This window comes from Kwoniella dejecticola, chromosome 7 (genome assembly GCF_000512565.2).
Source record: "Kwoniella dejecticola CBS 10117 chromosome 7, complete sequence".
Taxonomy (NCBI): Eukaryota; Fungi; Basidiomycota; class Tremellomycetes; order Tremellales; family Cryptococcaceae; genus Kwoniella; species Kwoniella dejecticola.
The window spans coordinates 1,026,762-1,052,593 of record NC_089307.1 but is presented as its reverse complement, the minus strand read 5'-3'; the positions used below and the strand labels follow the sequence as shown (position 1 = coordinate 1,052,593).

The window sequence follows — 25,832 nt, the reverse complement described above, 5'->3', positions numbered from 1 at the left end:
AGTCATCCTGATCAATTTCTTGGTGAGAGCACGGTCTGCTCAGGTCTGCGCAAGGCATTCTATATTGAGCATAAGCAAACCGATATCTGCATTCCATCAAGTAGCTCATAAATGGATGTACGACTGTTCCTCATATAATGCTCGGTGACACATTGAGACGTGTGCTAGAACCGCTATACATATCTTCATATCCAGCTTATCGCTTACATTGGCTATCTACGTGTACTAGTACTAGTATCTTACGGCTATTCCCTCTCAGACTCTCTCCTTCACTTCTACTCTGCTCTGCTCAATCGCATTCCAAGCCCACTCATTCAAATTCTCAACTGATCAAAATGCCCATCTACATCTGCGCGAATGCGCGGTCGTATGATATCATACAAGCAAGCCGCTCAAGGTGTGGATGGGACGCCTACGCCCGTTGGATGGCTTAAGGTTAAAGCCACTTAGCTCCCCCGTAAGTTCTCGCACCTACAATCCCAACAACACCTAGACCGACTCCGCCGAGGAGTCTAGCCCATCCTTCACCGCCGCCTCCTCCGAGACCGTTCAACGCCTTGGCCGCGAGCTGGTGTTGGCCTACAGCGACGCCGAAGAGGTCGTACGCGATACACGTGCCGAAGAGCAATGGAGCCTGAAGGGCGGTGAACGCGGACAGTAAGGGCGTAGCGATTTTCACGAGGAGGTTAGGTGGGATCGAGGGGAAGTAGGCTGCTGTGACGTTGTGGAACAAGTCGAGGACACCGCTGTGGTTTGGAATGAGATAATGAGATGAATGGTGCGCTGTCAGCCGGGTGCTCGTTGTGCGTTTCGATTTGAGAAGGAGATCTCATACGCCGGGATGATTATGTGACATCAGGATGATTTTGTGACAACGTGACAAGGGGCAACGTGCCAAAGCGAGATCGAGAGACTACGACGAAGAAGAGACAAGAAGAGAGTATAACCACTCACACCCCGGCAAAAGTGATATTGACTGCATTGGTCAATTTAGATTGATATGTCTTCGGCGCTGGGTCCCGAAGGGCGAATGCGTAGTATAGTTGAGTAAGGGTGTTGATCATGACCAAGACGTTGGACCCTTTGAGGTTGTTCTTGTTCTGCAGGGTGATGAAGTAGAGTAATTATCAAGTGTCAGCGAGTCTGACCTGCTTTATGACTGATACTTCCCCTCAACATGACTTGACTTGACTTCACTTACCCAGAACAACATCCAAATTGCAATGCAAGCATTACCCAAAGCGTACCACGGGGTGTATCTCAGCGTGGCGCCCTCGACTTGTCTGTCCGATCTGTAGAGTTCTCTGAGCCAGATCAACTGAAGGACTTGTTGAGGGGTGAAGAAGCCTGCGATGGCGAATGGCTGAGGAGAGAAGGAACATGGGTTGGCATCGTGGATGTCCTTCATGTTGGGCGATGAAAGCATTCCGTATAATTGACAGGCGAAGTCGATCCTGTTGTAGGGATGAACGGATCGTCAGCAGTGTTCGATCAAGGGATGACGGTCGAGTCGGTGCAATTGCAATATGATGATCATTGACGATGCCATGCCATGATCCGTGGTCAATTGACTTGATTCCAGTCAATTTGACCTGATTGATTCGACTTTGACTCACACGAAGGAAGCAGGCGCGATGACCCGAGCAGTAGAAAGCGAGACTCCCATATTGGCTAGAGGGAAATTGGAGTTTGGTTGATGGATGTTCTCGTCTGATTCAGTGGTGGGAGTGGGTAATAAAGGTTCAGTGGAATTCCTTCTTGGATCGGGGATGGACATAGTCTTGTTTATATACGTGTTGAGTATATTTTGTGAGGTGAGGGAGGGAGAGGGATCACTTGCACCTGACTTGCAATGTACCGGTACGATTAGGTCTTACTAGTTTACTGTAAGAGGCTTAGGCTTATATGTCTGACCTGATACGCCGCCGAAAGGACGCGTATGCATATCCGTATCGATGACCGCATACTCACTATATACGTCCTCCAATGCAGAAACGGCAGAATCGCACACGCACACGCATACGCATAGGCATAACGTTTGCTGGAATACCGTAACATGATCACCCATCGTATCAATAAGAAAACCCGCTAAAGATCTCACAAAGCACAACGATCGGACTGCTGCACCCAGAAATTATGGTGAGGTCATACAGCCGTGCCTGAGGCAGAACTCAGACTGGGGTAGATGCGGGGTATGTCACCAAGAATCCTCAATTCCTTCAAAATATTTCGATGTATCGACAGATGCACTAGAGGGCTGAGGCGATAGACGTGACAAAATCAACGAGGCTCCTGAGCACTTGATAGATTCAGCGAAGAATGAATGATATGTACTGGGGGTTATGACTGTCGTCTCTCTACACCGGGATGATATGATAGGCTCTGACCCTGATTCGTTCGGACCGACAAAGGGCGGCGATTTCCGATGATATCGCAATTGGTCATGGGCGATTGGAGGAGATACGTGCTTTGTAATTTGTGCATTTGTGCAATCGTGTGTTAGCGCTCTACGGATGTGCTTTGATTTGATAACGAATCATTCAACTTTCGCGTATTGAAAACTCTCTTGCTACTTCTCTCCGACGTAACTTCGCAGCAGGACACGCAATTCTCTCGGCTGGTCAAAAATTCCTCCAATCCTTTGGTCCTGTCGAATAGGATTCTATCGCTTGCTTCTTCCCCTTATCTCCCGGGATTTCGGATGGTAAAAAGGAGATGAGAAGTGTTTAGCAATCAGAAGTAAGAAGTACTTGGTGAATGGTAATCAAGACTATCATTCGTGCACTACACAGTGACCTGGTAATCACAACGAGAATATATAGACCCTTCACCAAGACCCGACTAGCAGCGAATAGTCAATCCACAAGACAGCGAGTCTCCACGGGATACCCATCGCCTTATCGAGATTTGCATTCCACACGAAGTGTAACGGACCAAGCGAAATCAGTCTATATGGGAGATAATATTGTAAAGTGAGTCCTGGAATGACGGGCTGTGTGAATCAATACTTGCATCTTCAATCAGGTTGAATGAATACATCAAGAATCCACGCTGAACGTTTTTGCCCATTGTATCAGCTTCTATGCGGGGCAACCCCCCTTGAACAGGGTAGCCTTTCAAAGGCACTCTAGCGAGGTCATGAACAAGCATCTACACGATAGCAAGACGAGGTTCATCATTTTCAAGTGAGCATCAGCGTGTCCTTCGGTCTCGGCTCAGACTCATGACGGTATTAATAGGCTGATGGACATTACCGTTGACCATCGGTAGAGAAGGAAAACCGTTGATGAAGAAGGACGAAGCTGGGAAAGTGCTTTACTTGTCAAAGGATCAGATAGGCGATAAATTAGGAGACGAGTTCGGCTCGGCGTGAGTCGCCTTTAGTGCTGGCATTCCTCGTCTGATTCCGCGAAATTCGTCAATTTTAAAGGATTGCTGACTCATCATGCTTCTTATGTGTCGATAGGCCCCAAGACGCTTCAAGCGACGTCAAGAAGGTCCATGAGACCGCAAGAATACCGCAAACCCAGCCTGCTTTGGTGTTCCTAGGTATAGATGATCGAGAAGCACCCACTACGAACGAATCTAGCGTAGTCGACCACCACAATCCGCAGGGAACACCTTATTTCGCCCTCGATGCCAATTCAGCAGAATGGGATTCGCTCATTGATGGATTGGGCGGAGAATGGGGTGATGCGAGAGCTGCGGGAGGCTCGATGCATGTTTGGGATGCTGGTGTTTACGCTCAGGGAAGGGCACTTATAGATTGGAATGTAAGGAATAAGGTGAGCTTGAGCTTCGCCTAACTCCACTTCAGTCAATTCCAGCTTCGTGCCGGTCTGATAGAAGTCAAAAGATCACTGAGCTGAAAGAACCTGATTTGACTTGGACTTTGTGATGGTAGTTCTGCCCTGCATGCGGATCACCGACGTACTCGCTCTGGGCAGGATGGAAGCGGAATTGCTTGACATCCGTTCAGCCTGTCGAAGGTAAAGAGCCTTGTTTCTCCACTAAGGGATTACATAATTTCGCTTATCCGCGAACGGACCCAGTGAGTACACCCCACCCTTCAAGCTTTGCATCAAGACTGAAACTGATAAGCGTTGCACGGGTTCAAGGTGATCATCATGGGTATCCTAGATTCGACGGGTGAAAAGATGTTGCTTGGAAGACAGAAATCATGGCCGAAAGGTAAATATCGTTTTCACGGAAGTCAATCACCAGTAAGGATTGTGCTTGTCAGCTGACGGCTGCATTGTGCGGTCAACTACAGGCATGTATTCTTGCTTGGCGGGTTTCATCGAGCCCGGAGAGACGTTCGAAGACGCTACTCGGAGAGAAGTCCTGGAAGAAGCTGGAATCGAAGTGGGTCCCGTACGATAGTAAGTGTTCCTTCAACCCCTCTCAAGGACATCGGAGGATCGTGGGAAGGGACAAAGAGGCTCATATTACTTATGATGATGTAGCTCGTCGAGTCAACCTTGGCCCTTCCCGTCCAATCTGATGGTAGGTACTTTCGGTCGAGCGAAAGATGGACAGACGATACGTTTAGATCTGGATAACGAGCTTGAGGGTATGTTTCTGTTCTTCGGTCCAAGTCCCTCTCTCAGTTGGGCAGCGCTTCGCCAGGCTGATCGAGCATAACTTGGTGACAGACGCACAATGGTTCCCTAAATCAATGGTCCGATCGTTGGTAGCCTCCCCTAACGGATCAACATTCACCAAGAAGGATTACAAGCAATTGGAAGAAGCGACTCAGAATAAGGCAGATCAAGAATCCTCTGCTGCTCTAGCCCCTTCCGAGAAAACGCCAGAGGAGCTTGCAAACAGGACGAGCGAGAGCGGTTTGAGCAGGGTTCCACCTTCTACGGCGATTGCTGGACAGTTGATCAGGCAATGGGTTGAAGGGGGTCTGGATCTGGTCAGTAAGCTATGAGTGTGTTCAGAGTAAGTTGTAAGTGAAAATGGGTTGCCAGCTTCTCAGGGGTTGAGCGGATAATCTTGTCGCTGGTGGAGAACATGGTAACCTTTTGATGTTGCTTGTATTGTGTGGGATGTACGGAGCGGTATCTTGAGGTCGAGTAGGACCAATATTGGCCGTTCTGAAATGCATAATACTTCTGTGGACTTTACAATATTGAGAGACTTGCCGAGGATTATATGGTGATCACGCCTTTGTATGGGGTGTGTATGTAGGGTGAAACCACGTTTTGCCACATTTACCCCGGAAATTGACTATCGGCACCCTCGAAAACAAAGTCACATACATACATAGATACATAATCAAGCATGCGGCCGAATGCGATAATGCGATAATAGGTTAGCGGCTCATCTTGATAAGTGGAAGAGAGAAGCATTGGCTCAAATGGATACATAGTTCACCCCTCACCTTCAGCAGCTCAAGTGTCGACTACGTCAAGAAGAGGACGAGATAAGGCGATATCAAATGACAAATCAATAACCATCCTATCCTCGGTACTTCACCCCAAAATTCGCCTCTCCTTACTCCTGGACTTTTTACTTTCCACACACTCACATTCACACCGAGCACGCGAGCAAACAAACATTAATCGATTTCGGTCCGCTCCCGGCATATAATAGCATCTATCGTTAGGAGTCTTCGGTCACGATAGCATTGTGATTCCATTTCGCCTCGCCAAACTACCGTAACGGACCGATTTGACGACCCCGAGGCGACTTATCGAGATCTCGACATCACTTAGTTATCCGCAATCTTCAAGACCGAGCGGCGCTTGAAGGAAATCGGTAGGATCAGATCAGTCAAAAGTGAACATCGAACATCAACATCATGTTATGGAGATTCAGCTTTGCGTCCAATTCGACGCTGGACGCACTTCTCACCAGGGAGATACCCCCTTCCATGGAGGAGATACTGGACGAACAAGATATACTGAACGAATGTAAAGCCCAAAATAATAAGTGGGTTGCCAATCACTTCATCCTTCTCCTTGATCTTACTGGTTTACTTGGTGTTGAATATGGCTGACGTCAGTATCTTGTATAATCAGGCTCGTCTCGTATTTGTCGAGAGAGGAATCCGTGAAATCCCTCTTGACGTGGGTAGTAGCTGGTCTAGATGAATTGGATCAACAGGCCCACGAAGCAGATGAGGAAGTCCTGAGTATAGCTTTGACCTCACCGGATCTATATCCCTCGTATCGACCGTCCTTCCAATCTTTATCGAACGTACCGATACCAGGCCAAGGGAGGAACAGTCCTCCGTTAGGACCGGAGACACCCTCTTCCGGTCCGTCAAAATTGGTCAGTGTGGATCTGAAATCGAGCGAAGCTCAAGGAGATCACGATGAGAGTATGAATAAAGATAAGCAGGAGACGAAGGAAGACAGCGAGAATAGTGAAGATGAAGATCATTTTCCAGGCTCGGACGTTGGTCTAGGGAAAGGATTGAGGAGGAAATCGGAAGCTGAAGAGGATGTGCAACGGTCGAGGTGAGTGGGCAGCGATGAAATACCCATCAAGTTCTTTCGGGTACCGGTACTGGACTTGAGTATCATGGGCAGATTTTGTATTGCATTGGAGCGCCAGATTTTCGGCTAATTTGGTGCTCGCGCAGGTATCCGACTTTAGCAACAGAAATACTATGTTGCGCGGAAATATGGTCAACCTCTGAGACGATAATACATAACCCCGAATACCTCTTAGCACCCTTTTGGGATGCAGTCTTACCTTCCATGGACGATGCGACGTCAAATGGAGAACCCGACTTGTCTTCGTCAGCGATAATATCGCGGCAGCAGGCCGGGGAGCGGGAAAGGGCGAGAAACGAATTTTGGAGTGAGAAGGACGAGGAGCGAGATAGGAAAAGAGAGGTTATTAGGGGTATGTGGGCTAGAGTCAATGGAACGTTGATGGCTAAGAGGGCACCTGAGGTACGTTAAACACACTGCCAATCACCTGTTTGAGCGAAAATTCTGATGAGGACATAGATGATACGGTTCATACAATCGATACCGAATGTCGTTGAGAGGATATTATCGCGTATAGCTAGTCCGGCTGTACAAGACGTCCTATTAAAGATAGTATCGGCGGAAGAAGGTGGTGTGACGGGCGTGATAGACTGGTTAGCGGACGAAGGATTGATACCTCGACTCCTAGAGTTCCTTTCCCCCCATCATTCAACGTCGATTCATACGACCGTAGCCGATGTGTTGAAACAGATAATCGCTTTTTGCACACCGACCCCGTTCAACCCCCAAGGAGGAAATATGATGGAGCAACAAGCTGGACAAGGCCAAAATACCGGGTCAAGGGATAACAGATTGATCAGGGAATTGATGTCAGAATCGAGCGTGAAAATGTTGATTGGTTTCATGTTGGACGATTTGGAATTGAGCGATTCCGACTGGAAAGGCGTCAACGGTGGAGGCGAAGAAACAGAAGATCGGACCGCATCACCGCTGGACCCATTTGTCGTTCACCCATTACCGTCGATAGCTTCTGCGACTTCATCCCTGACGCATATCTGTTCGATATTAGTCGAAGTGATACGCAGGAACAACTCGGATTTCTCGGAGCCCCACCTGTTTCACACCCTGCGGAATCGCTTGATGAGCGTGAGGACACAGCCGAACGGCAATGGACATGGGGACAAAGACGTAGAAATGGAGACAGAGCAAGAGAGGGAAGAGAAAGACAGAAGGTACATGGAAGAAGCTCTAGCTGACATGAGCTCGAGAATGGGGATTGTCCATCTGGGGCATCTGCTAGACCTGATCAGCCAAAAATTCGATAAACTTCATCGTTTTGTCAGGGAGCCGAGGTCACAGGTACGTTGTGAAGCGTAGTCTGCCTCCTTGACCCTGAATATTGATCATGCTACTACTTGCAGACTCGGTCAGCTTCATCTGCTCAACCGAAACCATTCACCTTGGAACGATTTCGTTTACTGGAACTCTACGCTGAGTTACTCCACAGCTCCAACATGTCCATACTCAATCGTACGCCGGGAACGGGACCAACGTATACCGAGGAAGGTATACTGTCTGGCGGCTTGGAGGGATTGGAAGCTCTCGGAGAAGCCATTGACGGTGATCAAGCTGGAGAAGACGATAATCGGAATGACGAGAATCAGGTCACCCAAGCCAGGGAATTACCTGTGTCATGCGGTTCGACCGATGCGTCGTTGACGGAGTCCGAAGACGATGTTGCCTCAGACGACGAGGAGATGCTGGAGAACATCGACGTGGAAGATGTCAACGATATCACTCCCTCAAATTCACCTTCAGCTTCCAAAATACTAGGGTTGCCAGCTTCTAGCGAAGCACCAGCCTCAGACAACAATCCGGATATACCTCCGCCTCCATCGCCTGCGGATGCGGAACGACTGAGGGATGTTATGGGCATCGAATCGAAACCGTACAGCCTATCGGTCGTTTCTGAGCTCGGAGCAGAATCAAATGCAGCAGTAGCGAACTCTTCGACTGCGCCTTCTATCGCATCTTCGTCCGACATCGATAATTTGGAACAAGAACCCACCCCTTCATCAGCCAATCTGGATCTACCAGATTCGACAGCCGCCCCGGTTACATCAACGCCGACTGCCAAGCCCATTCCCCCACCTATAAAGATAGTGGAAGATACGTCAAAGTTGGCTCCGGGCGACAGATTGAAAAAGCAATACATCAGCAACTCCGTCATACCAGACGTGGTACAGCTTTTCTTCGACTATCCGAGCAACGATTTCATGCATCATGTGGTATATGACATACTGCAGCAAATTCTTAACGGAAGGCTAGGACCTGGTCTCAACAGCGAATTGGTCGTGGAATTGATGGTCAAAGCTAGATTGGTTGAGCGGGTGCTGGATGCTCAACGGCTGAATGATCGAATGATGTAAGCCAAACGTCGTGTCTGAATTATCTGAGCATCCGCTGATCGTATGACTGCCTCTAGTGCGCAACCGAGAACTCCCAGACTAGCATATATGGGTCACATCATCCTGATTGCTGAAGAGCTCGTCAAATTCTTCGCCCGGTGTCCGCCTGAACTGTACGAAAAGATCAAGGACTCCTTCATTCTCTCTGAGTGGGAGGCATTTGTGGATTCGTCACTGAGAGACGCGAAAGCGAAAGATTCTAAACCTCTCGCTGGAGGCAAACCGATGTCCAACGCCGTCAACGGATCAATCTCGGAAAGCGGAGGTATCTCGCCGATTCAAGGAGGATCGAAAGATGATGAATCCAGTTCGGATGAAGAGGATGATCACGATCGAGAACAGGTTGTCAAGTTCGGCGAACCCTTGACTAGGACCAGTGCTGGAGATGGCTTTATCAATCGAGGTGGAGGTAACGATGACTTCGATGGTTTCGATGAGGATGATCATGCCGACGAAGAGGGTATGGATAGGGTGAGTCCCAAATTTTCCTGTTCGTCCTACTTTTGGCACAGGCGCGAATTGATGTTTTGCGGTTATTTTGAGCAGTTTTGGAGGAATTCTGGTGTAGGACTAGGCAGAAGACCGACAGACTCGTCGGATGATGACGATGATGCCGATTGGCTGCAACCGACTCCCAACTCTGGCTGGGGTAACAACGCGGCTAATGACGAGGATGACTTTGGAGTAAGTACAAAAACTTTGGAGAATGTGTAGTAGTGAAAGCTGATTTTTTTCCGCATTTGCCTTTTAGGCTTGGGAGACTGCGGGCCCGAGTCGACAAGGTGGCAAGGACGACTTTGACGACGTGAGTGGTCGTGGCCTCGGATAGGCCGCTCTTTCTGACACAGCTGACCTGTGTAAATGTGTCTGTAGGATGACGGCTGGGGCAACTTCGCATCTGGTTCGCCGTCATTCACTTCGCCTAATCCGGTACATGACTCCGATGCCAAAGACCCCTTCGCGGACGACAACGACGCATTTGATGATAATTTCGAAGCGAAGTTTACCCCTTCGGTGATACGTACTGAACCGCCGACCCCCGCTCAGCAGGGTCAGATAAATAAAGCCAGCGAGGTACAGATACCTTTAACCCCTCGAGATTGGGCCGAACAATTCGATAGGGCGTTTAGGGAAGGCGGGGATCCTGCAACGGCTAACCCTGATGAGCATGGGGTCACAGCTATAGTCGTGCCTGAAGATGATGATGACGACGAGGATGATGAGCTAGCGGAATCGGGCGGTAGAAGGATGTCCATGTCTGCCGGGACGAGCAGTTGGACTTTTGAGGGCGATGATGAAGGTGTGGATCTGCCTCCGACGGAATCACCGACTTTACCACAAGGTCCAGGATTCGACGTCCACACCACCTCAAACCCTGTACAGCATCCACCATCAACACTTTCAAGTGGTATCGCCAGTTCAGCACCTACAGAAGCTATAGAAGTCCCAGTCTCTGCGCCTCAGCCTGTATCACCCTTTCGACAAACAACCTCTACCCCTTCTGAACCTGCCTCACCGTCCATAATCACTTCATCTCCTGCCACAACGAGTCCCATCTCTTCACCTAGATCTTCTGCTCAACCGATAAATATCCCATCACCACAACGTAAACTATCCCGCGGACATGCTGCTCATCCGGGACATCCCTCAGGATCGGGATCATTCGATTCAGGTTCCGCGTCTTCAGGATCAGGATCATTTGAGAAGGCCTTCTCACCACCTGATCCAAGCTTGATTTCCGCTGCCTCCGAGGACTCGCCCCTCGGTCCGGGTGTATCACCAGATACAAAGATCAATCATGGTTTGTTAGAACGGGAAGTGGATGGGAAAGTAGTCAGAGTCCCGCAGGATGAGATTGTGGAAGCTATCGAAAGAGCGCAAGACGATCTGGTGATTGATGAGTAGGTTTTGCGCGCAAACGCACGGAACGGGAAACCCATGAACCGGCATTCAATTCGTGAGAATGAAATGCTGTATTTGATGTGAGGAGAGCATCAAATATCAGATATTGGAGCGTTGAAGTATTGAAGTGTTGGAGAATCGACCTGAGGAGGGAAATACATTGCATGTCCCATTTAACATCGGCTTGACATTTATATTACTTTCGCTTGAGCTATATTTTAATACCATTTGAGGTTTCCATCGAGATTACTATAGATTTCTCTTTCATTCTTTTTTTGGCTTGGCTGGACTGGACTGGACTGGATTGAGGCAACGACGATCAATTAATTCCATTTGAGCATTTTCATCATTTGTAGCAACAGCAATACAAGCATTGATCAGATACAAGCATGAATCATCATCACGGGCGACGTCGCAAAAATTGTGAACGTTGCGATCTCCTTACAGTTGGTTTTCGGATTACATGTGTAGCAGGTCTACTGTACATCGAGGATCTATTCGCCCGAGAATCTTTGTTCAGGTCACAGTATACATACTGTACACGTACAGCACTTGGGCTTGACATCTCGTTGTCAGACGCATATCAATATTCTACAGATGCAGACAATGATAAAATTGATTTGCGGTACTGCTTCTGATGCTGGTGATGGATGGTGATGATCCGGGAACGATGCAAGCAAGTTATCGCATCCTTGAACTGCTGAATTGCGACTGGTGATCGTGATAGTCTTCGCTGCACAGAATGCAATGATGTCAATCGATAAAATATGCTTACATCCGCTAATGAAGTATGTAGATAATATCAGAGGCAGCGTATGGTATGAATGTTCATGTTCTGTTCGTAAGTTCTTTCTGACAAATGAATTGAGAATAATCTGTTCAGGCATACCCAAAAGTTTCACAGGTCGTCCGATGAGGAAGTCGCTGGCCGTTCAGTCGCTTTTGTCGACCTGGTCGAATAAAGTCCAAAACTTCGTCTTCGCTTCCACAACGCAATCATAGTTGAACAACTGTTTCTGAATATCCCTGCACATACACAGCCTCACTCAACATCATACTTTATATGTTTTGATCTAGCGATATACGAATATCAACTTACTTGTCAAGTCTCTTGTCTGGATTACTTCCGCCCGTTTTGCTTGCTGACGCTGCCTTGAACGCTGCATCGCGTGCTTCTTGAGCTGGACCAAGGGGCAAGTGGAGATCTCGGCCGTTAGATGCAGCAGTCATGACTGCCCAGTCTGCTCGGGGTTTCCGAATCGCCTAAATCACGCTACACTGTCAATGATTATCCTTCTAGCCTGGACTCAAGAATTGCGAATACATCTGACTCACCTGGTACACCAATAAAGCCTTATGAATATCTTTCTTCTTGCTGATCTTGCTCAGAACAACAGCTAAGACAGCAGCATCCTCCACAGCTTGTGCCGCACCTTGCGCTAAGTCAGGTAATGTCGCATGACACGCATCTCCCCCCAGAGCTATGTTCCCTTCTACCCAATGTTCAAGCGGGGCTCTCGCACGTAATTTCCACTCGATCACCTCGTCCTCTGGTGCTAGCTCAAGAAGTTTCTTGAGACGAGGACAACAGTCTTGGAACATCTCTAGCATCTCTTCCTTGGATCCGGGGTTCGTCCACGAGTCAGGTATAGTGGACGAGGAATTGTGCGAGAGATGCGAGCTGGTTATGTTCAATGTGTGGTGTGAAGATATCGGATACGCCTAGAAGTCCATCCATACCTTTCAGCTGGACCGTACCCCACTTGCGAGGCCATGAGCGTATACTCACGATTACATGGCGTCCCTCTCCGATCCATCGATACGATTGCGAGTCCTCGAAAAAGGGGATGAGTTCCGGATCTTCGTTGATCTCGTCGCGGTGCAGTAGAATTCGATATGCAGCTTGACCCGACTCCATCACTGTGCATTTCGCTCAGATTTAGCATTCTCCCCATCCCACAAAACACAAGAAACCCCAAGAACCCTTACCATCATCTTTCAAGCCTCTACGGGCTAGAACTACACCTCGTGCTTTACTCTTTATACCGTCTCCCGCCAGAATAAGATCGGCATCTATCCACCTTGGAAGCTCTTCTTCTTGTTCTAGATCTTCGCTCTCTCTGATAGTGTCAGAAGTAGACGACGTGTCCGATGCACCGGACGACATCGGAGGGAGAGGGAACGCCTCGGCAACTTTGAAGCGCGTATTATCGAAATCATACTGATTTACTTGGCGCTTCAGGTGTAACACCACAGAGCCCGTGTCGAGAGCACCTCGTACCAGAGCTTTCTGCAAAGCCCATCGATGGCAAACCTATAATCAAGTCAACTGCTCAGCAAGCTTATTTGGGTGTAAGTCGGACTCCGCTTACGTACAGCGAAAGGATAATTGAATTCCTTCTTGATATAGCCCAGATCGACGTGCGTCAATACCTCGTCCGTCTGACAGTCTGTTTATCCATAGCCAGAGAGATGGATCAGTCGAGGGCAATGGCTGTTTCATCAGACCTGCAAGAGTGAAGAAGTTCCTAAACACTCACTTAACACACTGGCGGTCTCCAATCGTACACCTTCGCTCATAGCGATGTCCAGCACACCCCATCTATCCAAGATTTTGGCCACGTTGGGCACCAAGTTGATACCTGCTCCTACTTCCGTGAGGAAAGGTGCCGATTCCCATACGTGGATATTGGTGAGTCCCCTTTTGGCCAGACCTAGGGCAGAACCCATACCTGCCATACCGGCGCCTATACTGTGCGTCAGGGAGAAGGTCAGTCGGACTCTCTTGATGTTCTGTACCGGATGGAGGGACCGGTCTGACTCACATATGGATCCGGATGTCCGCAAGGGGTGGAGCAGCCATCGTAATATCTTTTCGTTGTCGCTGCGGTGTCAGACGAGATTTTGATGGTCAATATTGAAGTGCTGATCGTCGACATCACGGCGCATGTTGAGGTCAGATGGCCAATATCGTCATGGATGGATGAGAGTAAGATCAGTCAGTGAGAATGGTTATGCATGTCAGTATTACGGCAAGCCCAGTATCGTGTATCGTGGACTGACTGTCAGAGGTCTCTATGCTCGGGTGAAGGTGGAGTATGGAACTGGGTCATAGCGTTGAGGAGAATAGCGGATTGATCCGGTAATTCCCAGGGTCGAGGATGACACCTGTTCGGAGCAGTCAACATCCCTTGCAAGCCGTCTTCCGCGACGATCCGAAGTATTTACCAGACCTGAGCACCTCGCTCAAGATACAAATACGTCCATAGCGACCAGGGGGATATGGGTATTTCGATTGACATCTTCCTGCATTACCATCTTTGCGGACTCAGGCCTTGTTCATTGATTCGGTTGGACCGCTATTGTTCGGAGAATTATCGCATGATGGTATCTTTTGGGCTTCCTTTGGCGCTAAATACCCTCTTCGGGGATGACGATCATGCGACTCTCTAAAACAAAATAAAATTGTGCGATCTTTCAGATATTAAATGACAAGAAGAGGCATGCATTTGATCGTTGGCAATGGCAAAAGCAAAAACTACAGCACCCGGGATTCCCAAGTGGTCCCCCACCTTGGTACTAACCGAGCGATATCCAACTTAACTGCGGGGAGCAGACGGGACCCGGTGCTTTCTGGATTCTATGGCCGTAGATGAAAGAAACGCCTTGAAATAGCCATTATATAGCAAACGTTGCCTTCGCAAAGCTAGCATGAGCGTTTTGATGGTACCTTGCTCACCAGTGTTCCTAACCCTCCTTTGGATCCGCGTTGCCGAGGGAAAAGCTCCGAACTGCTTGTTCATCAAGAAGTTTGAAATTTCAAGCATCTCAGTAGTCCGCATGAATGCACATGCATCCATGGCTAGAGCGAGTCGTGAGCACGTACGGGAGGAAGGTGTCTTGCTCAATCCATCAGGCATAGCATAAACGCCTGACAAAGGACTGATGAGGGATGTTAGAGTTGGGGCTAAAATGCGCCATGGTCGATCCCGTGCTTCAGGGTAAAGAGTTTCCTTAGGATCCTGTAAAATTCATGTCGCTCACTAATGGGTCAGATATCGCCAGTCTGGTTACCCATTCATTTGATAATGCAACCAAGACATGTAACGCCATCCCGTGTCTCTCCTCAAGTCAGGATGACTTGTCTCTGCATTTTTCATTAAGCATTATTGCATCCGCAAATGTCATTCTACCCATTCAACTCACCCTTACAGGGGATCCGGTGAACTACTATGACTACTTATTGGTACCGCTTTCACACCCGTCAGCTACGATAGCCTCGATTACACCATAACCTTCGAGCATATCTGGCGCCTGCGGACAATTTGCATGCGTCCTGTTGGAATTGGAACCCTCGAATGAATTGATGCCTTTCAGACCGGAAATCCAAGTGAGACAAGAAGCATAGACACCCTGACGTCGTGAGTCCATTCCCAGCAGATCGAATGACGGATCTGTATCGCATTTAGATGTAGCATTGCGATTTGGACTGGCGACTGAGCCACAGACACGTTAAAAGGCCTAGATGCCCTGTGTAGATGTAGCACTAGCTCAGAGATGCCCTCAGGAGTGGGACCGCATACCGGGAGCGATCTAGACTGAGATGACAATTGAGAACATGGTTAGAAACGAAGATGACAAAATCAGACTGGATTCTGACTCAGGTATAATCATCTGTATCATGATACTGGTCCACGAATGTCCAGACTGAATCGATTTGCTTCCCTTTACAATGATAAGCAGTCCGTACCAACGGGTGTACGCGTCTCAGATGTAGAGGTGATGTATGATATATCCCGGTAGCATACTTGCAAGCAAGCCGTTTGAATGTTCTCTTTCTTTCTCCCCTTTGCATTTCGCTTCCAACAATCTTTACTGGGCTGTGTGATTGCATCGCATCCAAAGTAGGGACTTCTGAACCGCATGACCCGACTTTCTGGCAAGTAGTAGTGATACCTCAATCAAGCGAATACAGAATAAGAATATAGGAAAGAGGCAGCGGTCTTTTCCTGCGCGAAGTGTAGAGAGAATCGTTTGAATTGGGGGAAATATTTGGTATCGGGTTCCTAGGTAGGGCACCTGAAGCATTAAGCTGTCATATCGGGAAAGGGAAAAATCCAGTGCACTCGTAAGTCACCTTTCCCGCTTATCCCTCCCCTCTTAAATTCATTTTCGCGATGATCTCATCATTCAATCGTACTTTCTCACTTTTCGAAACCTCTGCATACGAGTATTCAAAGAAAAGATGGCACAGCATTATATCATTCTCCTTCCCATTCAGTCTAGCAAAATCAAATGCATCTCTTCACACTGTCTAAATGTGAATGTGACTGAAAGTAAAGTCAAGTGTAGTACAGTATAGTATAGCTAAATCTCTCGATGATCGCATTTAGTATTCCCGTGTCGTCGACATACAACACGTTCACAACAATCTCAGCGAATCACAAGGACTATTGAAGTCGATATACCCAGCGGGAAGGGTTGAGCCAGCCTGTGAGAAGGGATAAAGAGGAAACAAGATGTCGACCATTTCGCAGCCCACATCCCCGGTTCTGTTGAAGTCGTCCTTCTCGCAATTGGATTATTTCGCTACTGGTGGGTCAAGGCCTATCTTCACCCTGAACCTGACGTCTTCGCCGACTGCCTCTACACATTCAAACCGCTTGTCGACCCCTGAAAGAGGATTTTCACCATCGCCTTATCCGACATATCGAGACTCATCAGTTGGACTGGACGAGGACTCGCCCCAAGTGCTGTCGTCGCCAAAGCTGGGTGTGAGTAAACTGAATCAGCGGAAGTCGGTGCAGTTTGGAAAGGAAACGGAGAATTCTAGGGTTAATTGGGCTAGACCGCTGAGAGTCGAGCAGGATCCAGCTATCTCAAGTGAGTGCACAGCCTGGTCTCTCACGCATGTTATCAGCCCTTTACATACTCTCAGAAATCCGAAGTCAACGTGCGAGTGTCATTCTGATAGATTGACGAAATAGTGCGGATATTCGGCGCATCATTACAACGAAGTCGAAGGCTCAACAGATCACCAGCACCTTCCCCCAGCTCATCCGACGATGAACCGTTAACACCTAGTCCAGTAACTCCATCTTCAGACGACAACGTCCAAATCCCGCAAAGAGCATGGAGCGTCTACCCCACCTCTGCTAAAGGTTTGGGCGTCAGCGGAGTAGCAGAGTGGGATGAGACCCCTGTCACTCCGCTCCGAGAGACAGCTCTTGACGGTACGCCCGGGTTCGGCTTCGGATCCTTGGACCTGCCATCGCCCTCTTCCCTCTTGTCTCTGACACCGCCTCCTCCCAAAAAAGCGGTCCCCAAGGCAGGATTACCCAGGTCGATCAGCAAACCGATAATCTCTCCGCCTTTACATCTATCCTCCAAATCGTCCTCTTCCAATTTGCGTATACTGGCCACTTCTCAGTCCTTGAACTCCTTCTCATCGCCCTCCAATTTACAAGAGTTGCGAAATCTCCGCCAGGCTGCTGGAGTTCTGGAGAACGAAGCCAAGAGACCTATTCCTGTACCCGCTCAGATCAAGCCTTCCCCATCGTCAAGCCAGATAAGTCAGAGGGAAAGGAAGATCAAGCGGAAAGCAGTGCCTAGCATAGCCGAATCCGATATCATCGATTTATATGCGGGTTCTACTGCTTCTTCAACGACATCAGCCTCGCCTAATTCTACACTAGCCACCCCCAACTCATCAGCTTATTCCTCTTCGTCCCCTGAGAGCAGTTTGACGTCTTCCTGTTCATCCTCGACCTCATCCTCCTCGGCCGACAGCGAAAAGGGAAGAAGGCGCAACTCGTCCATACCCGATCAGATCCTCATACCCAGACAATTACCAGGCATGGGTAACTCGATATTTACTAAGCATAGACAATTATACAAGAATCATTTAGCCACTAGATCAGTTATCGAGATATCACCCAGATCATCTTCTCTGAAACAATTCAACAACAATAATAACGATATTCTCGGTCTCGATGATACTGCAATCGCGATGAACCTTCCTAGAATCCACTCTTCGCCGCCTATACCCTCAGCATCAAAATTTTGTTTAGAAGAAAGTATTGATCTGAAGTTTTCAGAATCGTCACGTTCGTCATCATTCGACGGACAGCCCAATAGTCCGAGTACAGCCAGCTCGCTCAGTGCCAGTCAGACCGAGTTATTCCTTTCGTCAGTGGAAAACGCTTTTAGGAAATTAGAATTCGAGAGAGCCGAGATACAGCAAAATAATATGACCGCCAATACCAGTTCGAGCAAACATAAGAGGGGTATCTCGAGGTTTTTGAGCACCAGTGCAAGGAAGGGTTCCTTGACCTCTTCGACTTCAGCGATACTTCCAAGAGACCTCTAGGTTATGGGTTCTGCAGGTAACATTGACCTCTTTAGAATTACGGACTTTTCAGGTAAAATGGGTAGTTTAGCTGATTCCTATGATTCAGAGTGAAATCGTAACGAAACGTTGTATTTTCTTTGATGTTGATACCATACTTTGGGATTTGCTTCAATGAGAGATACAGATATCTGTCACTCGCATGCATCGCTCACATTATGTCCAGTGTAGTGTCGTCGACTCCGCTATCAGCTTTGACAGACGTTGTGACCTAGCTCTGCTTTTGACATAACAGTCGAAAATCGGAACATGATGCGTACGGCCGATAGCGCGGACATGCGCATCCTGTCTACAAGGCCACTTCGGACCGGGCGCACGCTTTTTAGCTGCAATTTACTAAGAAGAGCTTGGTCGGCAATCTGACCGAAGGTATCACCGTAAATCCTCACTGACAGGCGGTTGTAAGCGAAGTTCAGATCATAGCCAACGACGGACACGGTTGGCGGCCGGAGCTTGTTCCATGCCAAGGACACTCATTTCTTCACTGTGATATCCTTTTTAACAAGACTAGATGTACTCGAACTTCCACGCGTAATTTGGTGGGTTGAAGATCTGACTTTTGGACGATTATGCAATAGATAAAGAAAGATAAGGAGATCTCCCCGGTGTATCTGGGTCTGATATATGAATCTCGAGAAGAGATCGAGTCTAAGATAACTGAAAAAACAAATTAATTTACACCAGATGTCCAGATGTCCCAAATTGTTCACTGCAGAGTCGAAAGTGAAAAACGTAATCAGATGGGGATTTCCGATTGCGATCGATGATCGATAGTTGTATGGTGAGGTGAGCAGGGTAAGCGGACCCTGAAAACGTGAGAATTTTACCACACTTGACTTTTATGTGTGTCGTATTCCTCAGGTACGGCACCAGCACCAGCACCAGCGGACGGCGGAAAATTCCATTGACTTTTTCAGGTTCTCTCTGCTGACGTCGCATCGTGTAAGGTATAGATAAGTAGATGGAGCATAGCCATATTGGTCATTGACGCCGAGGCTGACGCTGACGCCGACATATGATGCTGATGCTGTGCTGTATGTCGTTCAAGCTTGTTCCAATTATTTGATTCTCATTCTCCATCGTCGATCAACCCAAAGAGGAACGGTTGGATTTACTTTACTAGCTCAGTCCACATCATCAAAGTGCAGATCATCAGATTGGATCAACGTATACGTACACTCCAAGCCAAACATAAACTTCCGTGCTCAAACGCCCTAACTACGATCACTCGTGCCAGAAAGAAAAAAGTGATCGAAGACTTTAAACCTAGAATAACCTACGCTATACACTGTTATATACCCAGCACATTCCAATCAACTTACTTGCCTATACATCAGAACATTTCGACAAGCGCTCGAGCCATAACAACACACGGTTCATGTTTACACCTAGAACCAAAGAAGAGCACCTCCGTGGATGAGGTGACAGGAGTACAACGTTAAATCAGGTAGATCAGGTTGAAGTGGACTAGACTGTACGCAATGTCGATATCTTCTGGATCATCGGCATCGCCGACTTCCTCCCTAGGTCCCAAAATACCGGTGAGCAAGTGGGACCTCGGCCTGTTGGCATCTCCCAGCTCAGATTTGCTGATGACATTGAGATGACTTAGCGAGTCGGTGCGATACGATGTTATTGGGCGTTGCTTACTCCCCGCTATACACCTTTACCGGCGAATTCAGATGGGACAATGTCTACGGGGTCCAAGTTGGAATTGAAATTCGTACATCCAGATCCGATGTTAGGATACCATCTGTCAAAGCAGAAATTGAGCATGATGGGGAGGAGTGTCATTGAATTCATACATCCTGCTGAGCGAGAGCGTAAGTCCCGTTCCTCACATCGAGCCAACAAGGCTCCTCGAGAAAGGACCGCCGAGAATTAGGGGCCTCATACAGTATGATGGGAGGAATGTTGCTGGAACAGACGGCGAAAGGTGTCCCTTCGAATTGCACCATGTCAAGCCTAAACTCCGGAACTATCGCTGACCTTGCGAATGCGTTGTAGAAGCGCGAAAGGATTTGACTAGTGCGATCAGTGCGGATGACTTGCAAGGAAGCGTGACCAGGTATGTCATCTTTTGATGAGACCAGCAGCGCAGCGCTAAATGGACTTTGTTCTTTCTCCGACGATTTTGTTTATCGTCTACCATTCTCTTTCACCGGAATTTTTATGCACAGAGTTCGCTTCGCCCGGTTATCTCGAATACGAACGATACTAGGATGTCCACCGGAGGAGAATGAATTTCCGATTGACGCCGACAAGTTTGCTGAGGATGATGAATATCTGATATTGGATCTCGTTTTGAACTGGGTGAGTGCTTCTTTGTCCTGACTGCATTTCCCACTCTTCGATGCAGCTATGGTAGACAAATCTATCAGGGGGTACGCTAACGAATTTGACCTTCTTGTTCGATCAGGTCGCGGACGGACTCCTGCTGGCTTTCTTTCATGCTATCAAAGACAAAGATCCGGTGGCCAATAATGATCCTCGGTTACTAGATGCGGAGTGGTCAAATTGGTGTGGGACCAAAGTCATGCCTGAAGAGGTAAGCTATCCGCATCTCTCGGAATGATGAGCATTCTAAACCTCGATTGTACAGCAAATCGAGGCATTACATCGTAACATATCGGAAAAGATACCTTCCTCTCCTTCTTCCAACTATCCTCCATCGCGTGTTTTTCAGTTACACTACTCAACACCTTCTCTAGAACCATCCGCACCACCGGCTCCACCTCAGCTAATATTCTCATGGCCACCACCTCGTCCCATAGGAGTCAAGGTGACGCCTGATGGACAATATACTGCAGCGGAGTATTGCGAACTCATGAAAGGCGTAGATATGGATCCCTCACAACTCAACGCCGGTCCGGGAGAGCTGCGGACGAACTGCACAACGCGTTACGGTGCCCAGCATTCAATAACGACTGAGGGAGTTTATCGGCATGTCACAAGCGTCTTTATACCTTATGGCAATTTGATATTCGCTTGCTTCCAGACTACCAGGATGTACGAATTGCCGGCGGCTCGAAACAACGGTACCTCATCGGCATCGACGTATCATGAGAATGATGGTCATTTAGACGGAGAACCTAGCTTAGGAAACGACTGGAATTCTAGTCTGTCATCGATCGGATCGAATGCAGGTGCATTAGCTCACGCGCAACCTGTGCAACCGTTCCCGACATCTCAGCCAACCATTCAAACGACAGCAGCCTGGGCTCACTCCGATCCCCTCGCTCTACCTCCTCGTCAAGATACGCAGTGGGATTCGGGGCCCTCTACAGGTTATCAAACCTCTATCCCTTCCACTTCTCATTCCAGCTACATCACTCCTCCTCATCCCGCTGCACCTTACAATCAAACACAATTTCACGCTCATCATCATAGCCATTACACGAATCATCTGCAGTCGTCGATACCTCTCTCAGCTTCGATGAACTCGGGTCATCTCTCCAACGGACATAGCCCACCTTCAATGTCCAACGGACATCCGATGTCGAACGGTGGTGGCGGTAGCAATGGGTCGTCTAGCTCGCGTCCGCTTGTACGACCGCCTGGAAATGTGGTCTGTTGTGTGATGTGCGGAATTAGGGAAAGCCCAGAATGGCGACGGAATGAAAGTGGGATCAAAGATCTGTGCAATGCGTGAGTGTCTTTGTCATTGTCCTCCTCCGACATCCTTACTGTAGTGTCATACTCTGTTAAGAGCGAAATTAGCTGATGATTTTATTCACGTGTAGATGCGGTCTGAGATTGGCAAGGCAGGTTGCGAAGAGGGAAGGTCGGCAGAAACCTAGAAAGAAAAAGGACAGTACGGGCAATAGTGTCAGAGGGGATAATTCCATCAAAGATCAGTATGGTATATGACACGCTGGGAGCGCTATATCAGTCAAAGCCGGACCATCTAGGGGTGGGAGTAGCAGAAGCAGAAGCAGAAGCATAGCTAGATCAGAAGAATATCTCCAATCTCTATAATTAACGAAAGGGGCAGATCGTCCCAATGCCACACGTATCTTGCTTGAAGAGTACTCAGGCTGTTTATTGCTATTTGGAACGCTTCCAGGATTATCGCGATCTCGCTTCCCCTGGTCTCTAAAATCGGCTCATCTTCTTTCGCGACGGCTCATCAATGGACGATGGGGTTGAGACGATCATATCGATATTGAACGCGTTGAATGAAACATATCCTGCCTAGCGTCGGAAAGAAACTACGGAGGACGTCTATCGACCTGCATTAACGGACGCTCCCTCAACACGACAAGATCTTCATGTCTGGAAATTGCCATGAGGCATGCATGCATGCATGTCACACGGAGTCTTCGACCCGTCAGACTCCGGCACGGTCAATTTCCAGGGTGTTTTAGTTACTTCCGGACGTGCTGGTTTTCCCTGAACCACGCCGAACGTGATGTGACGTTGGCTTGAACGCGACTTTCTTTTTTCCTGTCACCCACCGTACGTTTTCTTTTCTTCTCCTGAGCATCTTGGCCGTTAGCAACAACGCGTACCTAGTCTCGAACCCCTTGGACCAGATTATCGGTTCCAAGCTAAACTTTATCAGTCGAAACCCCCTACGAGCTACCATGCAGCTGCGGAGCCTTCTATTTCCCTACCATTGCCATAAGTCAGACAAGAAAGACCCTTATGTACGTGCGTCACTTTCGACGCTCACCCTTTTTTGCTGAGTGAATGTTTACATCTTGGTATCACGAGGTCTGATGGGATTCAACAAGTGACTTGGAGTAGTGTTCGCATTTGCTTGGTACTCATACTGTATGCAGGCAGGGCGTATTGGTCGACATTGATATTTCGTTTACTCTCTTCGACTTTAGTCTGACAGATCACTTTATACTTCACATTTAATACATGACAGACTGGGCTTGTTAATTCTTTACTTGTTTATATCGTTCTACTTGTGACTTTCAACGACTTTCTCATTGACTGAGATTCCGATCAACAAGACTTGCAAGACATAAACAATTCATTGACAACACTTACAACACTCTTTTCGACAACGACAACGACGACACCGAACGTCTCACAAACGCGAATATCATTGAACGTGCTTGACGCATCGCATCGATATTCGGAGAATACAGAACATTTGAGTAATACAATCTACAAGACTCTTGATCCCCTCAACCATCGTCACGCATCTTCGCCTAGCGCGTTCAAATATCAACCAGACCCTTCACCCTTCATAGTAACCCGATCTGCCAGACACCATCGTCAAATAAGCACGTGAAGACGTACTACCCCCAACGGACAGATAGATATATCGACATGTTCTGGAAAAAGAAGTCGGCCGCTGGGCCTTCCGACAGACAGATCCCGACCTCTCCAACAGTACCCATGGAACCTCCTAAACCGATTTTAAGGATGAATACGGAAGGCCAAGGGGTATCGAGCATTAGATTTGCCGGACATGGTCGCTCTGACCAAACTCAAGGATCGCCTTCGTCATCCTCCTCATCAACGATCAGACCTCCCGCGATACCCACTCGCGCCGCGACTGCCCCTGCTTATCCCACCTTCAATACCAGTACGACTGAAAGTACGGTTCCCGATAGGATCAGGACCCATCCTCCGGCACCGAGAGTGATCGTATCGTCATACGAGTCATACAGTTCGCCAACGGTACAGCCTCATCAACGGATGGCCTCTTACGACTCTTCACCACTCTCCATGCAACCTCGCATGATCACTTCTTCGCGACGATCATCGCGACCAACCTCGCCTAGCGCGACGTCCTTTGGAGCCAGAACGAGATCCAGGACTGAACCTGTCCCTTCCAAACCGACAAATGTCCCTATGGCCCAAACCCATGCCGGTGGTAGTCATTTCTCCGCCGTGGTGCCGCTCGACACACCTCCTATGAGTTCGTCGCATGTGACCACCCCGCCCACAGCTTACGTCTCGACCTTCCAATCACGGGCGCCTCCTCCGCCTTCACCCTACAGACCGACCAACGAGAGAAGACGGTCTTCCCTGACGCGCAACTTACCGGAACAATTGCCTATGATGAACGATATAACCACCCTATCGTCTGGGACAGATGGTCTTTTGGCGTCAGACAGTAGATCCAGCGTGTACACCTTACCCAGCGGACCAGATGTACCGATGTTGAACATCATCCCCGCTACCCCACAAAACCAGAGTGAAGAATTCACGTCTATGTGGGAATCTCATTACCCCTCCAACAAACCTTCTACCGGACTAGAAGAAGCCGTTGATATCCAACGACCGCAAGAGCAGCTGACGGAGATGGCGAATATCGTCATGCAACCCGAATTAGAAGTCACAGATGCTCCATCGATAGACGTGCAGCTTGATTTTTCGCCTTTTCAACCTCTGGCGGAACTACCGAATACCGACACCCCCTTAGACGATCTATCGGAATTCATCAATGCTGAGACACTCCAGAGACTTGAGATGGAGATGGAGAGCATCTCCTACGACGAGGAGACCGAACAGACTAGCGATGTAGAGGAGGAAGAAGAGGATCCGGAGATGGATGATCAAGAAGTCCCATCTGAACCTCTGCCGCCTTCACCCCCTTTCATGTCGTATCCCTCATTACCGTCCTTGTCTTCGCACGACCACGAATCAATAAGATCATCAGCATCTTCTAGCTCTATGACGACCTCCTCATCAATGTCTTCTTTGGTCTCTTTCCCTGACGTTGAAGAAGCTCTTGGATCGATGTTAGCTTCTCTGTCCGACTCAAGTATGGCTTCGACAGTCATCAAGACGCCCACCAAGGATCAAGCGATCAACGCAGTTTACGACGTGGATGTCAACCCGGGTCTAGGACTCGGCTTGGGATTAGGAATCGATCAATATTCATCTTCCTCGACTTCGTCGATCAATTCAAACACTGCACCACTCGAACCTCGTCGAAGAGCCCCACCACCCCCTTTGGATTTGACCAAGACCAAATTCGATATCAAGCAACACAAACGAGGCTCGATGATTCAGTCTGCCCCAATAATCAATCACCGAGTAGCCTTCTATACGACAGCGAAAGTTCACCCGAACTCAACTTCCTCAGGCATATTCACATCCTCCAGTTCCCTCGCATCGTCCGCATCCAGCTCGTCGACAGCAAGTCTGAGTCAACAACAGCAGATCACGCCGGCGGAGAAGCAACACTCGTACCGAGATTCAATCAGCATGGCGTCGGAAGCTTCAGACGAAGATCTGTGTACAGCAAGTATAATCAGCTTGACGCCGATTATGAAAGGTAAAGTCGGAGGAATCAAGGAGGTCAAAGAAGAGATCATCGCGGAAATTGATCATGAAGCGCAGGAGGCTCAGGTAAACTCCCTGGGCTTAGGTCTGGGACTGGGACTGGGATTAGGGTTGGAGGTTGGGCCAACAGGCTTTGGTCAAGGATTGGCGGCGGATGATCACGTCGAAGTTGGTTTGGCTCTATAATAATCACATATAATAATTCGTGTAAATCGTCGCTCGTTCATTTTTCTTCAGTTTCTTCAGTCTCTTTCAACTGACTTTGATTTTGATAATTCCATCACTTTTTACGATTTTCGGACATTTTGAGACATCTATGGGAGGACTTCTTGATTGTGCCCGGGGAGGAAA

At 48.4% G+C, this 25,832-nt stretch overlaps 7 protein-coding genes and 1 non-coding gene across 8 annotated transcripts; 5 read left to right on the top strand and 3 right to left on the bottom strand.

Annotated features, from left to right (window-relative positions):
• Positions 1-436: 436 nt before the first annotated feature.
• I303_106018 (uncharacterized protein) lies at positions 437-1,777 on the bottom strand (the record flags this gene model as incomplete). The annotated part of the gene is made up of 4 exons (XM_018409325.1): positions 437-746; positions 955-1,100; positions 1,202-1,454; positions 1,617-1,777. The coding sequence occupies 4 exons, from the start codon at positions 1,775-1,777 to the stop codon at positions 437-439; spliced, it is 870 nt and encodes a 289-aa protein (XP_018261598.1).
• A 1,175-nt stretch (positions 1,778-2,952) lies between these two features.
• Positions 2,953-4,936, top strand: I303_106017 (uncharacterized protein; the record flags this gene model as incomplete). Its single annotated transcript, XM_018409324.2, has 9 exons — positions 2,953-2,972; positions 3,078-3,185; positions 3,271-3,369; positions 3,467-3,785; positions 3,905-4,051; positions 4,119-4,191; positions 4,274-4,382; positions 4,467-4,573; positions 4,656-4,936. The coding sequence occupies 9 exons, from the start codon at positions 2,953-2,955 to the stop codon at positions 4,934-4,936; spliced, it is 1,263 nt and encodes a 420-aa protein (XP_018261597.2).
• Positions 4,937-5,809: 873 nt separating this feature from the next.
• Positions 5,810-10,822, top strand: I303_106016 (uncharacterized protein; the record flags this gene model as incomplete). Its single annotated transcript, XM_065969296.1, has 9 exons — positions 5,810-5,940; positions 6,030-6,470; positions 6,596-6,911; positions 6,969-7,808; positions 7,871-8,874; positions 8,935-9,388; positions 9,464-9,601; positions 9,669-9,722; positions 9,791-10,822. The coding sequence occupies 9 exons, from the start codon at positions 5,810-5,812 to the stop codon at positions 10,820-10,822; spliced, it is 4,410 nt and encodes a 1,469-aa protein (XP_065825368.1).
• Positions 10,823-11,751: 929 nt separating this feature from the next.
• I303_106015 (uncharacterized protein) lies at positions 11,752-13,682 on the bottom strand (the record flags this gene model as incomplete). The annotated part of the gene is made up of 8 exons (XM_065969295.1): positions 11,752-11,845; positions 11,919-12,082; positions 12,155-12,541; positions 12,609-12,739; positions 12,809-13,133; positions 13,196-13,269; positions 13,360-13,571; positions 13,645-13,682. The coding sequence occupies 8 exons, from the start codon at positions 13,680-13,682 to the stop codon at positions 11,752-11,754; spliced, it is 1,425 nt and encodes a 474-aa protein (XP_065825367.1).
• A 673-nt stretch (positions 13,683-14,355) lies between these two features.
• Positions 14,356-14,470, bottom strand: I303_106014. The gene has a single exon (XR_001936511.2). It is a non-coding gene; the product is annotated as a 5S ribosomal RNA (ribosomal RNA).
• A 1,868-nt stretch (positions 14,471-16,338) lies between these two features.
• On the top strand, positions 16,339-18,188 carry I303_106013 (uncharacterized protein; the record flags this gene model as incomplete). Its single annotated transcript, XM_018409321.1, has 2 exons — positions 16,339-16,702; positions 16,807-18,188. 2 exons carry the CDS (start codon positions 16,339-16,341, stop codon positions 18,186-18,188), a joined length of 1,746 nt encoding a protein of 581 aa, XP_018261594.1.
• Positions 18,189-19,708: 1,520 nt separating this feature from the next.
• Positions 19,709-22,097, top strand: I303_106012 (uncharacterized protein; the record flags this gene model as incomplete). Its single annotated transcript, XM_018409320.1, has 7 exons — positions 19,709-19,768; positions 19,840-20,050; positions 20,235-20,295; positions 20,408-20,540; positions 20,647-20,775; positions 20,830-21,875; positions 21,971-22,097. 7 exons carry the CDS (start codon positions 19,709-19,711, stop codon positions 22,095-22,097), a joined length of 1,767 nt encoding a protein of 588 aa, XP_018261593.1.
• Positions 22,098-23,513: 1,416 nt separating this feature from the next.
• Positions 23,514-25,667, top strand: I303_106011 (uncharacterized protein; the record flags this gene model as incomplete). Its single annotated transcript, XM_018409319.1, has 1 exon — positions 23,514-25,667. One exon carries the CDS (start codon positions 23,514-23,516, stop codon positions 25,665-25,667), a length of 2,154 nt encoding a protein of 717 aa, XP_018261592.1.
• Positions 25,668-25,832: the final 165 nt, after the last annotated feature.